Raw genomic sequence first — 18815 nt, forward strand, 5'->3', positions numbered from 1 at the left:
TATTGCCAATTGAAAGAGGAAACTTCGCGGTACATTTGCCGCGTGGAATTACCAGCCTCCAGAGGTGAGTCGGTGAAAATGGCCTTCAAGATCCACCCCTAAGAAAACCGCTGGCCACTAGCTACCATGCCCCAATAATGAGCATGTGGCGCTGCTCAATTGAATGGCAAGGAAAAACAAACTAACGAAATTACAACGAGTCGGCGTGTCTTATACATTGCCAGAGCTGATTGCGTTGAAAGGAATCCTCGAAACACTGTCACTATCGTTCTCAACATTCCTGTTCTGGCGTGAATCGTTTTTACTTTCCGTATCACCATTTTCTTTACGTAAATTTTCAGAAATTTGAGTCGGAATTCTCCCTCTTCCGACTTTACTGTGCAGTGGTTAGTTTGCTCGTTCTAAGCCAATAACAAACAGTTTCTTTCTTATCGATCACTGATATTATTGGTTTTGTGTCCACCCCTCTGCTGCCGATCATCGCTACATCACCGAATGTGGTTCCGATGTTTGTTACAATAACATCTCGTAGCACCCCAGCTAACTGGATGACTACTTTCTGCAGGGGCTGGCCAGGGGTGATCAGATTTTATTGGCAATATGCTATCATTTCTGATATTAGACGTCGCCGACGCTCTTAGACTCATTACATCAGGATGGCTCTACGTGATCTTTTGCCCACGAGTGTACGGGCTGTCTTTATGGGTCTCTGATTGGAAATTATGGCCAGCTATCTGCTATATGTGTATTGGCCTCGAATGCAATTGATGCAAGCAAGCCAAACTCGTAACAACGGTATAAGGATTAGGACAGACTGTTGTACAATGTAATTTACTTGACAATGACACCTTTTTTGAAATTCTGTTTATTTTAGCTATTCATAGGCGTTCCATGATTCAATTACTCTTATTGTTATATCCACTCGTAAGATCGGTGTTACAATATTATTAACGTACGATGAAAGTCAAAAGAACGGAAATAGCATAACGTAACACATTTTTCAACTCTAATGTCTATTCAATCCGAGAGTCTTATAATTAAAGAGAACTTATAGATTCAGAGTAATGGATTAAGTAAAAATACTTTAGTGATTGGTTTCCGCTCACTATGCGAAATTAGGGGGAAACTTCTACATTCCAAAGTAGAAATGCACAGCGTGGAATTCTGAGAATTTGTTGAATGGTTTACAAAATAAGACTAAAATAAGAAAGCTACCACAGTTTGTTGGCCCGCTGCACTTTTTCCGATCAATTGTCTTGTCTTTTCGTCACGCCCGTCAATAGCATTTATGGAGGCGCGTAAGACTTGGCAAATAACAGATTTGTAGGCTCTTGTGAATAACGAATTGCATCCTTTCTCACTTCTTTCGGAATATCTTAACGGTCTCGCAATCACCGTAACGTTTCAGCTTTTACACACGTTCAAAATCTAAGGAATTATTATAGCAATTGTGAGATGGTTCGTAATGTGGTAATCAAACATAAAATCAGTTTATTCAATTTCTCACAATCAAATATCTAAGGTACATCCATCCTGACGTCTCACGTCAATCGAGCACTATCAAATCAATTCTAACAAATGAACGATAATAATAAATATTATAATCATAATATCCTGGGAACGCAATACAGTCTGTACCTCAGGTGGCTCCACACACGAGCCTATGTCGTTTATGCTTGATCGGATGATCAACGTATCTCTGACCATTAGAGATGATTCTACAACAGGTCGGACTGGGGTTGCAGTTTCACTTTGACATTCGATCGGCGATTCCTTGGCATCAAATTGGTCAGCCTCACTCCGCCGCGTTGGCGTTGACGCTGCAAGAAAGTCTACTTCGATTGGAGATGCTCCGTAACCCAAAGAAACGTTGCTAAATTTGCGATCATCTGACAGATTATCGATCGCTGGATACATCGGCACTTTGCTGTAGACCGAAGGTTCAGATTCACAATTTTTTGACAATGTCTCATCATTATTTTCTTGATCTTCCTCGATTTGTTGCTCTCGAAGCAGCTTTCCGTCTTTTCCGATAGTCTCTTTCGCTTCGGAGGCAATTTCTTTCATGTTTTCACGAATGTGTTCAACATCTACTCTTTCTACTCGCTGCAAATTTTTTTCGACAATAAGGTAGCCTTCTTCATCCTTGACTAGTTGCGAATCAGTGTTTGATTCATCATTCGAAGTGGGACTTATGCTGCTATGTTTCAATTCTTGGAGCAGCCAGCTTTGTATTTTGCTTTCGACGGACGACAGTCTTTCCATGTTCGCAAGCAATTGTTTATGCTGATTGTCTGCATGCAACTGACACTTGGCTAAGGTGTCTTCAAATGTTTTGACTCTTTGCTCTAACTCGCTCAACATGAGGATGCTATTCCTCGACGTGACATCCATACTTGTTTCCGTTGGTGGCATCTTGACGAGGTCCCGTTGCTTCAAATCAGAGATTTCTTTCTGTAACTCATCGATTCTCATCTCATGCTCATTGAAGTATACTGTGGCAGTTTTTTCGGATTGCATGTTCGTTTGTGAAAGCTGTTTTTCAAGCTTTGATACTTTGTCGTACAAGGAGTCTAAGTAACACTTTTTCTCGTCCTGTCGAAGTTTGAAATCTTTTTCAAGCGCTTCCATTTTTTCCTCGCAATTCACTATTTTTACTTCCAATTTTACAAAAATGTCCGACACTCGTGCGTCCTTTTCCAAGTCGTTAAAACTGAGTGATTGCGGTTCCCTCTCCGTTGATTTTAAGTAGCTTGTATCTGTTAGTGGAATTTCGTTACTGTCAAAACTAGCTTCGACGGTTTTTATTATCTGCTGGGCACTTTCTGGCCTCTGGGGAATTTGAGTTCTGTTCCCCAACTCACCAAATTTTAACTGCAACCTATCTAATAGTTCATCCACTGAATTTTTAATATGCAACTCAGCAATGCTCAGCCTACAATTTTTGCCATCGGTTTCCAAATCTGTATCTACTAGGTCATTAATTTGTTCCATCGTTTGATTTTTACTGCTCATGGTCACTGCAATTCCAGAATCATCTATACCACTGGCAGTACTGAATTTGAAAGAGCTTTGATTTTTGTTATAAACTGATCCGTCAGTGTTATCAGTGCTACTGGCCTCTTGCCTTTGAAAGATCCCCTCGTTTAGTGAATCCAAACTCATAGTTCGCTCTCTGACGTTTTCGAACCGTTTCGTTGTTACAAAATCATCTCGAGTAGGTGAATTTTCTGTTTCGATACTGGTTATTTCTCCATCTATTTTCATGCCTTCAAGTCCAGTCACATTTAATTCACAGTCAGCATCATAAGGAAATAGGTCGAAATTATGCTCGGTAGAATTAGAGTTTTTCTGAGCGTGAGCACATCCAACTCTATACAACTTGTTCAAATCTTCAACCGCGCCCATTAGGTTTAACCGAATAGATTCAGATTTCTTCAACTCTTTCTCTGAGTAGATCACTCGCGCTTCAGCATCGGCCAACTGCTTGGCTTGGCACTCTAATTTTTCCGTCATCTGGTCTAGCCGCTTTGATCGTTCGGCCAAGCACACGCTCGATTGGTCGAGTTGCTCTTCTAGGTCGTCGATTTTCTCGGCATGCTCGATGAGATTCGCATTCACCTCAATCAATTCTTCCTGCATACGACGGGCGTCCGAAGTTATCCTGATGTACTCCTCCTTAGCCTCGTTTAGAAATTCTTTAAGATTTTTAATGCGCTCCTCTCTACTGTTAAGTTGCCTCTTTAGTTCCTCGGTGAAATGCGCTCCGTCATCCTTACGTCGAATATCATTTTCAGCTGCTTCCAGCATTTTTTTCACGCCCCTCAGTTCCTCCTTGAGAAGTGACAGCTCGAAGACAGCTTTATTTTTCTCGGCAATTGCATTTTCCCTGGCTGATCTGAGCTCTTTAATTGTCTCTTTAGAGACGAGAATTTTTGCAGTCAAACCGGCATTCTCAGCCTCCATTTCTCGGATATCGGCTTCCCTGTCGTCAACAGCATCGCCGTCGTCCCAACGCCTGCGCTTTCTACTGTTCAGACAGCTCAGCTTTTCTTTGTAAAAATTTTCCACTTGGTTCACCGACCAGGCAAGAAGATGTTCCTGCTGCTCTTCCACGTCCTTTGAACGACTCATCCAGCTGGCCTCGAGGTCGTTTATCAACCCGGTATAAGTGTTGGCCATTTCTTCGCGAATTTCAAGATCCTTGTCTATCATAGACTTTTTCAGCTCTGCGTATTCTTGTTGTAATTTTTCGTGTTCCGCTATCAAATCCTCGTAACACTCGCGAAGAACGTAATCGCAGTTTTCGCTCTTTTCCGGATAAACCTCGTGCGTAGAATCCTCTACCACTGCATGATCCCAATCGGTGTAAGTTTTCACGCTCTGTGAAACGGCCCGCGAAAATCTTGTCCTGAACATCTTCTTCTTGACCTCCTTAGCCGGTTCTACGATAATTTTTTTTGCGATGGCAGAAAAATTCAGCACGTTTTGCGTCTCGGCGTACATACTTGGCAGAGGGTTCACATTGACGATCAGAGTGATCTGCTCCTTCCCGGATAAAGCTTTCTGAAATAACCGCGTCAATTTTGATTCGCGGAACGGACCGACGAGCTCCGATTTCTGTTTCACCGACTGTCCTTCCCATATGGATTTCAAACATCTGCCAAGAACTAACAAACTCGTGTTTATATTCTGCGTCTCCTTGAGTCGATCCCCCACGTTTTTCGTCATCTTCAAACGTCCCGATCCGGCCAGATCGCAGAAGGACAAAGCGCTGACTTCGACGTCCTCGGCTGCGCTCTCCGCGTAATACTTGAGGAGTTTAATCGTGAATATACAGTGCGAACGAGAGCTTCGAAAATTCAGCGTCGTGACCGCGGTCCTCGACCTGTACTGTCCGGCTAGTAAAACCTGATATGCCTCTTCATCAGAGTTGACGTAGACCATTCTTAAGTCCTTGATAAATGTCCTGCCTTGTTTGTCCGTCACCATTTTTAACGGTACTTTTTTCTTCTGACAGTCAGACGACAGGAGATCATATATAGCGTCGTTGTAGATCTCGGCGAAGGAAATCCAAACTGAGTACATAAGGTTCTCATTATGAGACAGCGTCGAATCACTTTCTCCCCCTTTCATCGTCTCCCGCATAGTTTGGTAGGCGTTAATAAATTCCGTCTTTTCCGGAAACGGGAAAGACAGCAGCTTGTCTCTTATCTCAAGTTCGCGCACTCGCTCCGTCGAGCTCAAACCAATCACGTGACTCTGATAAATCGGCTTGTACCACGGCGTTGACAGCGTCGAGTTTGTGTTTCGGAAGACGAAATTAATACTCAATGGAATGATCCCGGGCGCCGAAGGGACCCCGTTAAGGGTGTAAGACTTTCCTGAATTGGAAGTGCCATAACTCATGACAGTCGAGCTTTGTCCGGCTAAGAAATCCTCGACCTGAGGCTTGATCGCACCGTCGAACAATTCCGTCTGCGTGATGGACGGCCCGAAGGCAGACGTGAAGGTAAATGTTCTGCACACCCTTTCGTTCGCCTTGACGTTCTTCAGGGATCTCGTGCTCACGTCCAGACCCGGGAATTTCGTTAACAACGTTGTAGCATTGACGATGGTATAAGCGTCTTCTTGTTCCTTTGTGAGCTCGATCTTTGGCGGGAAAGGTTTCAATCGAAGGTAAACCTTGATCGTCTGCGAGATCACTGATTCCGATCCAAGCGTCAGGATGGAATCCTCTTCAGATTTGTTTAGTCCCATCTCAACCTTCTCCTCGTCGAAATTTGTGTTTGATTGGGATTCATGGGAGGTAAGGGATACGGTTTCTTGCCCTTCAAGGGCATTTTGGCTACCTTGGCTATTCAGAGCTGAAATGATTTCCTTGTTGTCCATAATGAACTGTTGAAACAATTTACGTACTGAGACTTCTAGATTTTTAATCTCTCGCGATCAATTTTCGATTCCTACGCACTCATAGTTTTGATTATCGCAAACCGTGTTGGAAATTGCGGCTCGATTTTTAACTCAACTAACGCACCGTCCGTATATGAATTTCGAGTGGAAATACAATATTTATTCCATGCCACTTGGAAAAGAATTTTTCCGCGACCGTGCTGTACGTCAAACTGTCAAATAGTAGCAATAAGGTTAACTGCACCCAAAAGGTATTCAATTTTTACTTCTACACTCGCGTTACACTAACATTCCGCCGTTCAATTTTTTATATTCATTTAATTTTTTTTGTTCTGCGCCAACACAGTATTGCGAACGAAGGTGTACTTCAATTGCCAAAGAGAAGGCCGATTCACAAGAAGGACAAGAAGGACAATTTTTATACTCTCAATTCTCGAGCTGAGAAATGGCGTTGAAAAGCACGTTGACAGCTATGGACTTGTACGTAGGAGTCTCGTAGTCGTTAAGTATTTACGTTATAAGGGAGACATCACTTTTGATCTACTGCAGCCTCGTATATACGATGCTACCTGACTTATAGACCATAAAAAGCTCGAAGAGTATCTCTCTTCTGGAACGGCCTTGGAGTCGTAAGACGCAACGGTATGAAAAATAACAGCCCAGAGTCTGCTGTATCGGGCGTTAATGTTTCTACGGGGATTGATGCCGACCTTTATGGGATATTTATTTAATACTGACAAATTCCCTAACCTCACCGTGTCGGTAGCCACTTTTTTTATGGCTTCTTTAACGGCTGCCGAGGAGAGAGTTTTGAAGACGAGCGAACCAGGGCCTGAAACTTTAACCGTTCAGAATCGAGGAAGGTGAAAAGATTTGAAAAATTAGATGAATTTCATTGCGAAAGTGAAAGAAACTGGGAAAGATACTATTCAAATCCTGGAAAGCTCGCGAGGAGCTGGAGAGCCTGGAAAGTACAACACCTGCGGAGGAGAATTGTGAGTTTGACCAGCTGTCTCATTGCTTGCGAAATGCAATCCCGCATAGGAACGTAAGAGACTAGAGTATAACCTCCGTTCCATACCTTGAGGTATCTCGCAATTCTGAAAATATCTTCAAAGCAAACAGCAATTTATATGCGCCTCGGTCGCCCCATTAAGCGTGGCCAATCAAAGCTGGAGCTAATAGCTGAGCGTCTATTTGAGATGGGATTTGCGATGCTGCGTATCTGAGCATCGGAATCTATTGGACACAGACAAGCTTTGTCTCTTTGGTCGGGTATTCCCCTTGCCGTTACTCGGTGTTCATCTCGCCCCACAATCGACTCCTTGTATCGACAGACCCGCCTTTGCCTGTGCCGTTTTGTTTTTTCGCTCGCGACTTTCCTTTGGGTCTTTGCCGCAGCTCGCATCGCCCCATCGCGCGCGTAAAGCTTGCCGCGAGAGCTTTTTCGGCAGTGAAACGTGCGCCGCACGTTGTTCATCGTCTGTCTGTCTGTCTGTCTGTCCGTCCGTCCGTCCGTCGGGAAGCTCACGATGCCCCCGTTGGTGGTCTTTGACGACGAGTCGCGAATCGTTCCGTCAATTTGTTCCTTTTTTTCACGAAAATCATTCCGCATGAATACACGACGAGCCACCTCACGTGTCATTGTAAAACCTAAGCCTACACGTGGGATGTCGTAAAATCGAAGAAATATGTTTCCTCTCGAGTTAATTTTTCGTCTCGGAAATGTACAACGCGTAACGGGCGCTCAACGTTGGGAGAGAAGTTGAAGCGGCATCAGCAAGAGCAACGGCGGCAGCTGCCAATATCTAGTCATCAGTGCGTAGGGCGACGAAGAGTGCAGGGGCGTTATGAAGGAGCGAGGAAGGGCGGACGAAGGCGAAGGCGAAGGCGAAGACACGTACCACGCGTGTTTCAAATCAACTCAAATAATAACGATGAGCTGTAAACGGCACTAACGGGGAACCGGCCAGACTGATCCCAACTCTAGATAGATTTCCTACTCGTATCCGCGGTTGAGGCCCACGCGCAATCGGCTCGACTTGCCCCTTTAGCTGTGGTAATACACGCGTCTAACCCGAGCCGACATCATCTGCGCTTATCGTTAGGTGTTTGGATCTTGTGCAGCATACCGACTCACAGTGAACGTCGGCCACACGGCCTCATTTTCAATTGTCCAAACGGATGCGGGTGAGCCGCAGCGCGCGTTGCGATCTCTCGTCTGAGGACTTCGGTGACGTCGATCGAACGAGCAAGTCCAACTGAAACTCGTCATTTCGCCCACCGATGGTATTAAAAACTGATCAAATCTCTATACAGCAGTCAGCCCCTCGTCAGCCTGCGTTACAGCGACTCTTTTAAAGTCTGAAGATTGAGTTTAAGAGTCTCTCTGCACACCATAGACGAGTGCATGTGACCAATAGAGTTAACGACACCAGCTGTCGCTGAAAGGAGAAATTGCTTTTAGATCGTCTGTTCAAAGCTATGTATTATAGAGTTACTCTTGACGATGTATCTTAATTAGAGGGTATAATTCGAGTGTTATTAATACATGAAATGACGGTTATTATGATCAACGAAGCGGCGCTGGACTCCTTATCTGGTTATGGCATCTCCTTGGTACACGATACGACAAAGCTCCGATGATTCGGGACTGCTTGGTTCACTGGATAAGGTACGCCTCGGGCATCGAAGCCCTACGAGTAGCTATACTGAAACTATTTGCGATGGAGATCTGAGGGTTAGATTTTCGCGGGAAATTGAGCCCCAACTCAGTCTGTTGAGGTGCTTGAGAACCACTGAACTAACCATTTAAGCTGTTTGTTAGGGCAACGGCCACGTGCTAGATTTGAAGAGGATAACGGGCACCGATAGTTCTGTGCACCGACCATCGTCTGTGTGGCTTGGATCCCGAAAGTCAGTCACTAAGCTATTCTTTTGGCTTCCGATAGTTTCACCCGGAGATCTCTTTTTCTTCGATTTTAGCCATCTTAACTCCTGGTCGTCGACTCGGACTTGGACGATTTAATTTGCTGGTAATGATTCTCGTATGATATTGAGAGTGCATGAATTGGCAATATGATGGAACGTCGTTGGATGATATCGCATAAAGGTTCTTCTGAGGAAAATCGAGATATTATATTTATCCATTTGTTTGCAAAAAGTCTCATAAATAAGATCCCTTTGACGAGCCGGCCTGAGCCGAGGGAAGCTGGGGAAGAAGAGGAGGTGGGATGGGGTACATTAAGGCGCTGGTAAGATTGAGCCAATACGCTTTCGGGCTGTCGTCAGTATTCCCAATTAACGAGATCCTTTCATCAGCTGAGATCCGAGTGAATTGACAGAGAGAGAGAGAGAGAGAGAGAGAAGAAGCGGCAAATGAAGTAAGACGGTGATAGGAAGGCAGTGGAGGGGTATTTATAAATATGATAATCATAAAAAGAAGCATTAACATCGATGAAGCGGCAAAGCAGATTCCTTCGAGATAGTGTAACGGGGGTGAAATTGATGGTGGAAGGTGGTTCGGTGATGGGGAAGGAGAGGACGCCAGTTCGTGCCACGCGTAATCTAAAGGGAATAATTAATGCGGATCGCAGCGGCGTAGAGGCGTTGATTGGCTCGAGATTAAAATATCTCTCGGTTTCTCATCTCTCCCCGTCTTAACAGTATAACGGAAAAAGAACTGGCACAAATGAAAGAAGAAATTCTAAAAATTTATCCTATATCAGCGACGAATTTGTTATTAGAAAGAAATATTATCGTCCCTCAACGCTTCAATCAAGAAAGAAGTTTCATTGGGGAAATACCGCTGATTTTTTAAATTCTGAGGACTCACCCGACGCTTTCCTGTATCGATCGTTATTGACAATATCTGGAAATGTTTGATTGTCTTAAGTATATCGCGAGTGCCCGCTAATGCCTGACAAAAGTAGCGACGAAGCAGGTGAGAGGACGGGTGGTGGTGCGTGGGGTTGTCGTCGAAGGAGTGGAGACATTATAGGGGCGCCGACAGAGCTGATCAAAGACGATGGAGCTTTGAGGAGGAAAATTGGCAAAGAGAGTCTTGAGCTCGCGACTCGCTACTCGCCTTCGCTGTGAGAGCATCAAAACTAATACGACGTTAAATCAGAAGTTAAAGGTGTTAGCGAATTATGTCGTTTATCGGATAGAGGCTGGGCTGAGGCAGCGGCGGTACCGAGAATCTGGAGACGAGGCGGATGATCAGACGTAGGCATCGTCATAGGTGGAGGAATACGGTATAGAATTAATTTCGCATCACACGTGTCTCGATAAACCAACTTTGTTGATCATCAAGGCCAGCCTGAGGCTTTCACAGCAAACTTCAAAGATAACGCACGATGAACAAACGTCCGTGATGGCGGTGGTTTCTCACGTATCTGTAATAAATATTTTATAAATCACAGATACGAGGATCGAACGCTGTGTAATCAGTGTTAATTGGCTACATCACAGCTGCATGGAAGTTCTGTTCGATGAGGTTTTCCTCCTCGGGGACTTTTTCAATAACTTTTGCTCTCTCTTTCTCTCGTAATTGGCGGCCAGTGACATCTCCCCATCTTCCTCCACCTCCTTTTCTCCATTCTATTCCCTCCCGCAACACCCTCCTCCGTCCCCGAAACATCGTATATAACAATATCCCCACGGTGTTACTGTCCTGCTGGGTATAGATAGAGAAACATTAAGTAGCTCCCGCCTTCTCGTCCTCTCCCTCTCCATCTCGCTCTCCCTACGGACGGACACGCATGGACATTCGCGCTGTAACCACATCGGCTACCGATGGCTGCTGCCCTTCTTTCATTTCATGTCTGGCAGACGCTGTTTCCTACCAGTTGTTCTCATCCACGTTGATCTGTGCGATATACAATAAGAGGGATCGTCGTCTTATTGTCCATCCGTTGATCTTCGTGAAAACAACCTCAAGCTCGAGTCAATGAAGATCAATTATCGCGCTTGATCCATCAAACTCAGATATAATATCCACCCAAATGATCTCGACGTAACGTAAACGTTTGTTCGGTAAACGTGAATTTTACTACGAGAGCTGTAAATATTAATTATTTCTTAGTTAAAGCTGTGCAAATTCTTCTGGACTTTATCATCTCTATATTTTTTTCCTCGGTGACGAGAATCAATTACAGATCGAGACTCTCGCAGAATTGCTGAGTGACAACCACTATATAGGCGAGAGAATGGGGAAAAGAAGAGAAGATCTCGGTTGATAGCCCGCTTTGGGACTCGCCTGTAACGCATAGGGACGGGTACACATATTTGGGCCATAAACGTTTATATTGGGCTCAGTGCTGCACTAATACCGATATTGGCAAGTTATTGGCACCCCGGCTCATCGCTGACGTCACATCCTGCGCACATTTCGTCTCGGTATATCCTCGGCCATCACCGCAACGGCACAGAGCACGGAGAAGGCTTGATGAGAAATACGCTGAGTCGTAAAACGAGAACAGTTTCGGGGACACAGGTGCATCCAATTAGAACCAAATGCGAAATTGTCGAATTTTTGTTACAGATACACCGTACGAAACCCTGAAACTTGCGTTGTAAAAACTTTGCGAAACTAATTGGAACCTTTCCCAACGTATGAAGGGTTTCCAATAATGTTTCGCATGCCTCACTGGAACCCTTATAGTGATCGGTTCCTGAAATTGGTGTCAGTTGAATGAATCTTTACAGAATCGGAGTGTGGATCATTTCGTGTCTTCTACTCGAACAGGTCAGAGAAAAAAAGTGAGAAATATTTTTTGGCAAATTCTTTTCTAAGATGCTTGCACTTTAGCTGGGCGTCTGGGCACCGGACATAAAATCGGAGGATACAGATCCGATAGCAACTAGGTTCGTCGAGGGAAGCTCCTGGCGTTGGCGAAGTGCATTCGCCCATCAAATAACATCGGCAGTACCTATAACCGGCTTAAGCCGGACCCATAAACCGGCCGCCTCTTCCTCCCTTCGTACCTTTCCCGGTTCCTTCGGTGCCCTCTAGCCACCAGCCTCCCCCCGTCGTATTCCGCAAAAACACTAACTTGTGATCAGACCGCTTAACCACAAGTCGACCACTGCCTCGCCGCAGCCGAACTGCCCTGGTATCAGGAGTTGCTGGACTTAGGGGCTTTACTCGCGATATCAGTTGATTGGGTCTCTGGTTGCCTCACTCGATCGCCGTCCTCTTAATTATACGAGAAGATGAGGACAGCCTTTTCCTTTCCTCGAACCCCAACCTCAGCAGCAATTTCCCCGCACTCATTTCTCTTAGTTTTAGTCAACCATATTATTTTTTGATTGATGCCTGAAGAAATAATTCGGTTCATGGTTTTATTTTACTCCTGAGTGTTATATGTTTTTGAATCATTGATGTAAAGACAGAAAAATTGCTGCTGAGCAATGTTTTTGAATCTAAACTACTTTTTATTTCATAATTATCGCATAACAACTGCACGCACTTATACTTTATGTTGTTCTGCACTACGAATATGTTCTCAAGTGCGATCAAATTGTTGCTACTCTAGTCAAGAGGACGGATGAACGTTTATGGGGGTGAGGCTATGACGCCATCGGCTATCTGCACCTGTAGGCTACAACTCTTGACTGTAAAGCGAATAATGGCCAAGACATTTGACGCTGTAATTATTCGTCGTGACCGGTGGCATACGCCTCGTGTAGCCAGTGGGTGCAATACCTCTATACTGAACTGTCCCTTTGTATCCATTGAACTTCTGTATGAGTGCTAGTCAGCAATTATATACATATGCAGGTGCATACAGAACGGTTTGATCACTCTATTAGTCAGTAACGTATAAAGTGTATAGTATGTATGACGAAACATGTGTTCGTACAAGTCAGTATATGCGTGTACCGTAAATCATCAATATCAGTTCGTCCGTTGAAGCCAAAAGAAACAATATTTTAAACAGTTATTGCAAAATTCTTGACAGAGAAATTGTGATAAATCCTGGTTTACTATATAAAATTCGATTCAAGACATGCGAATCGTTAGAGGCGATAGGTTGCAGGAAAATGGTGCTATGGTGTATTTTAACCAATTTTAGTACGAGCAATTTGATGGATGCTAAAATTCCTCGTATTCATTCAATACGTTGAGACAGTGAAAAAAAAACGATTTTTTTCAGCGTGAGTAAAAAATGTAAGTTGATTCAGTTCCTTTCTCCATCCGAGGCTTGCATTGAAAAGTGCATGTTCTTATGCAAAAGCATACCTGGCCGAAAGCGAGAGGAAGCATGTGAAAGAATATGTAAGAAAAAATAGATGAAACAAAAAGAACGAACGACTGTGAAATATCACCCGCAATCTTTCAATGATTGCCACCTTAGCGTCTGTCGTCGTAGCAGAGTAGAAGGAAGAGCAAATCAAATTGATTCGATCATCCTCGGTAAGAGTCTATAAATAGGGCCGATGATGAAACGGAGCAAACGAGATGATGTGGCCTCTGATCGACCCAATCAATGCATACACTAAATCATCGTCTAAACTGACGGCTACAACACACATTGCAGGTTTTAACGCGCGTGTACGGTGGGCGGCCGGAAGAAGCCACTCATCCAGTGATTGCCGATGTATGGCATCTTTATGAGACACACCGCTGTTACACGAACCTACGACTGTATTATATTCATACGCAATCATATACTTATCGCTTTCATACCCAGATATGTGTGATACGTCGATCCACTTGCTATCTGTCACGAGGTAATCAACGCGGGCCGCAGCTGCGCCTGTTCAATGTTTTATAATTTTTTCCCCCCGCCATCCGTCGCGGTTTAACTTCGGGAACAAACCCCAGCATCCATGCGTCCGTCCGTCGATCAACAGCCGACGACGAATGTCTTTCGACCGATCCCAAAGCTGTCTATAAAAAAAAATTGGTCAAAACCCAAGATCGGTTTGAAAGTAAAGTAACAGTTGGATGAGAGTCAGTCGAATCTCGCCAGCCGGTGAACCGTTGAACAAGTCTAACGTCCACGTCCTGCGGCTCCTCCACAATCAGGCATCGACTTTTCCATTAGCCACAAAGGTTGCGGGTATACCGTAACAGCAAGATTGGTCGTTGGTTCGTATACGGAACGGGAGACGAGGGGTGAAAACGGGGCGGGGGAGAGAAAACAGAGCAAGGGGGAGGGGGACGAGGGAAAGGGACATCAATTCTCATAACATTTTACAAGGCGGTATCTGACCGGTGTCAAATCCCCTTCCCCTACCTTTTACGCCCCTCTTGCCCCTCCGCGGTTCTCGCGCGGTTTAGGACTCGTAACTTCCAATCACCCTAAGACACGCAGACCCCTGTAATTCGGGGTAGGTAACTACCGAAGGCGCCTGTATGGTTGTTATCTTCGCAACGACACACGCCTGATCGTCTAAGACGAAGTTTATAGCGGGTTAGAACGCGACTGATCGATCACGATATTCGCAATTCGGATTTCCATACAGCGTTTAGTAGATCACGGCAGAGTAGATCATGCACACAATGCGAGCTCCTTGAGGCGTCGGGGTTTTTTTTTATCCACGATGTGCCCACTTATCGATTGGGTAAGATTAAAACGCAGCTCAAGGAATGCAATTTCGGAACTTATTTGATATTCTTTGAACTGCCAGTGGGGTCGGGTCAGCCTTGCACGCTACTGTCACAAGTATAATATAAGTAGACGGAACCGAAGATTGGAGAATGAAATAAACGAATAAAAAAAATTGAATATAAAAATGAAAAAAAAGGAAGAACCGAAAGAAAAGAAAAGTAAAAAGGAAAGTTACGAAAACTCTCGAGTAAACAAGGAGAGCGCAGCCAATAATCGCTGATAATTTATTAAGGGGAAAAATGCGCTCCCCCGTTATTTAAGAAGATAAATATTTGATATCACAAACAAAGCCAGCCTCTCCCCGCTTCTCTTCCCTCTTTTCCTCCCCCGAGCCGTTCAACCCCGGCAAAGAAGCGTACCTAAAAAGTGAGGGGTATGAGAAAAGGGGAGGGAGACTGGAACTCATTGGCCGTAAAATATGAGATAAAAGGTTCAATAATTGATTACACAGATTTTTTATCCCGCAAGAAATGTTCATTTTCACCGAGAGGCCGCCGCGATCCCTTTGCTCGTGTTTAATCCGGGTGAAATCGATACGCCAATTAAACCCACCAATTTATGCCGCCAATTAAACTTGAAGTAACCGGTTCAGGTCATCACACTTGTTATTATTACGTGAGCGAAAATGAGCACAAAATCTTGGCCCTCGATTTTTTCGAAAGCGTAGAAATTTTGCCGCGTTCGAGTCCTGAGAAAAGCGCTGGATGGAGGGGGGCAAGAGGGAAGAGGGGGGCGCTATCGATTGAGCAAAATAATCCAGCGGCATAATATAAGGTGGCGAGTTCGTGTGTGTAACTGCAGTGGGGTGTCGCAAGAAGGAGGAGGAGCCCCTTTCGCGCCATCAAAGCTAGCGGCAAGGCTGTACGAAATTCGCGGGCAATTCCGCGGCCCGTTTTAATACCTTGCCGCAGCCGCAAACTTAATGAATTCTTTAGCGAGATCAAAAAGAACAGGGGCCGGGCCCCCATATCGCCCTGCGCAGCGCCTCTCGCCCCTCGATTCGACGGCAGAGAGCATTTTTAAGTGGAAAATACGAGTGTTGTAAAATTGAACAGTGTACATAGTGCCATTTTTATTGCATATAATTTCAACCTTTGTCACAGTCGGCCTGTGCTAAACGCACGGCTACGACTCAATTTCTGGTGCGGAAATCTCCGAGGCGTACATATATGCTGCGTTCTCGTACCTTGTAGGTGCAACGCCTCGTGTTCTCGGAGGTGAAAAATTGTCAAACAATATGTGCTTGATCGAGTGCGTAACGCGAAATCATTGGGGCAATATCAAGTCGAGGCACGTATAGTTAAAAACCTCCGTCGATTCACCGCGTGCAAGATCTGAGAAAGTGGAATGATCGTAAAAATGATTAATGGAATCGATCGATCGCGCCAATAAAACTGCGCCACGAGCAGGAAACTGGTTACCGTTCTAGAAAAACTACGAGAGCGAATATTTTCTGAACGAAGAAGCACGAGTTCTGATATTAATTTTTCCGTCGAGTCCGCGGAGTAAAGGTTTTAACCACCAACGGCAAACGCGGAGCAAAAGCGAAAAGCGAAAATCGGAGGACGGGTGAATTACAAGCTCGGCAACGAGAGTTACGTATTGATTAAAATGTGACCGGGTGAAGAATGCTTTGTTTGATAAAAATCATTCGCCTGGCAATTCGAAAATATTGAAGCCGCCGCGTGCGAGCCTTGCTTGCTCCAAGCTGGTTGTTGGGGAAAGGGTGAGGGGTGAGGAGCGAGGGGTGTCGGCGAGTTTCAACGTGACTTACACACCGAGTGTTTGATTAAATATTGCCACCCCGATATCGCACCGAAAAGGGGCTTCGGCCGGATAAACGAAGCACAACCCGTGGCTTTTCCCGATTTGCTGAGTTCGACGTTCGACGCTGTTTTCGAGGTTCGGCTTGACGCTCGTCTATCGACTTGTGATTTTTACATTAATTAAACCTGACCAGGCAGCGCTACCGTACCTACCGCGACTCGTTCTCGTATCTTTTATGTTTGCTTATAACCTCATTCATCGATGTTAGATCGCCGTTATTTATTCAGCCGATTCGTAAAGCCGTTCGGACGTGAACTACAGCTGTGCTGGTTACGCTAGAAATTGATGATCGAGTGTATTTCGGTCGCTTCCAATTTTCATTCAATTACCTTAAATATCACGCGACAATTGTTAGTGTTGCAATTTTTGCTACCAATTTAAATCACTCTGATTCGATTTTCGAAAATCAGACAATACGTGGGAGTCAGTCATTATCAACTCACTAAAAAACTTTAGTGACTTCCAAATAAAAAAAATTAAACCCATCTTATTCAATCTTGAGAGAGAGAGTAATTCTAGAAATAAAAACGAAGTATCGAATGATACTGCAGCTAAGCTGCGAATGAAATAATCATTTCAAACGGCACGATCATTATCAAGTCAAATGCATTATACTTGAAGTCGTTATAGTAATGTTTCACATTTCTTTCGGAATTTTTCATTACCTTCTCATTTTGTAGACACACGCGTTTCTTGCAGCGTATTACAAATGAAATGACAATATGTTGGTTAATAACACAAGTAAAAAAAAAAGAAGACAATCGAGAAGCAATATCCTTTATTGGCAATTTCCGAGCAATGCTATACATCTATAAATGCCCCTCCTAAAATTGCTAACATAGTTGCAAATTGTTCTCCAATTGCAATTAACTTTTCATTTCCCGGTAAAAAAATTCCGGCGGCCAGCATCTCGTGCGAACTTCTTCGGTGGGACGAGAGAATAAAATGAATTTGCAAACGCCCTCGCATGTGTCGTCGCACCTTCCACCATCATCCTGACGAATTTTAATAAATCACTGACATAAGGATACGCGACAGCAGCCATCGGGGGCGAAAGCGCGGCGGCGTTGACGTCGGCGTCGACGTCCACGCAATAACCATGCGGATGGTCAGCCCGGCGCATAATGAAGAAATTAATACGCTTTCGAGCGATCCATCCTTGGCCGTTGCCCCCGTGCGCCGTGCGTCGTACATCACGCGTAATGCGTGCGTGTGGGTCGAGGAGGGTGCGCGGGGGTGGGTGTCGGTTATCCTTTGAGTTCTGCTTGCTTAGATTAATATTATATCAATGCCGTATCAAAGGGATTGCGGCCCTGTATCTGCCCCTTTCCCACCACCCTCGGTTTTCTCCGGTCCAGGACGGCATCCCCGTCACCGCGGCGTATCGCCATCGCGAGCCGCACACATTGAAACTGGCCTCCTCGTGCTGCCTGGGATATGTGAGCTCGGTGTGAATAATTACTAACGTACGCCTCCGGCCTCAGAAATGAGTTTCTGAAATTTCGCCGGAAAGACCGCCGCGGTATTATCTCAATATTTCGGAACTTTCATACGCGGTGATCGCTTTTTTTTACCAGATACGAGGGACGATTGTTCGCCGGTGCGTTTAATACCTGTTTCGAATTGAGAAATCAAAATCGATTTCTCAGCCGGAGGTTGTTACGCTGGTAATAGAAACAATTACGCAAAGTAAACGCGACGGTGAATTTTTTGCCGATTTTTTACCCTCTGTTTTTCACACAAGTAAGGGAGCTAGGAAACTTTCGAAGTGTCGCATGAAAATAGTGAGAAACCAATCTCTGCTATAAAACGTGAAACGCTGCGCTGTCGGGGTAGCGCTTTGCACGCGCCGGTTGACTCTGCCACGTAATGACATTGTATACGCGGTTAAACAAATATGCGAAATCCTCGGTGGTTTTTTTTAAATTGCTGAGAGTTTGCATTCGTCGCATATTATAATCCCCGTCGCGGTTCGCTGCCTTATTTTACGAGTAAATCCACATGCGCCCGGCCTGCTCAGGTTCTACTTGAATTTTTTTTACGCAACTTGTATTTTTGTTTTTTAATTATTTTTTTTCTCATGTCCCACACATTGCGGTACTTAGACATCGGTGAGACCCTACGGCGTTGCGAAAACTCGACTCGACAATTCCCAAAGAGACCGCGGAATCTCTGCTCCACTGTATATGTGTAACCCGTTTGCAAAAACCATTCGACAAAAGGAGACATTTTTTGAAACAAGTATGTATTTGCAATATACCTGCTGACTCAACTCCACCTTCTCGATCAACGAGCCTGGAATCTAATTGCGACATTTGTGATGGGTGCAGTGGAATTTAGATGCAAATGTTATTTTACCTGCTCCTTCCAAAAATTCAGACATCCTAATGAACGCCGGGTTTTGAAAAAAGTTCGAGATTCCACTGGATACAAGGGATTTAAAGATTTGAGCGA

The 18815-nt window shown here is 44.6% G+C and overlaps 1 protein-coding gene across 1 annotated transcript; it reads right to left on the reverse strand.

Annotated features, from left to right (window-relative positions):
* Positions 1-373: 373 nt before the first annotated feature.
* On the reverse strand, positions 374-6204 carry LOC124406512 (kinesin-like protein KIF20B). The gene is made up of 7 exons (XM_046881950.1): positions 6197-6204; positions 6038-6125; positions 2659-5898; positions 1658-2595; positions 1216-1330; positions 1084-1164; positions 374-568 (listed from the first exon to the last, which is right to left on the reverse strand). Exons 1-7 carry the CDS (start codon positions 6202-6204, stop codon positions 374-376), a joined length of 4665 nt encoding a protein of 1554 aa, XP_046737906.1.
* Positions 6205-18815: the final 12611 nt, after the last annotated feature.

This window comes from Diprion similis, chromosome 6 (genome assembly GCF_021155765.1).
Source record: "Diprion similis isolate iyDipSimi1 chromosome 6, iyDipSimi1.1, whole genome shotgun sequence".
Taxonomy (NCBI): Eukaryota; Metazoa; Arthropoda; class Insecta; order Hymenoptera; family Diprionidae; genus Diprion; species Diprion similis.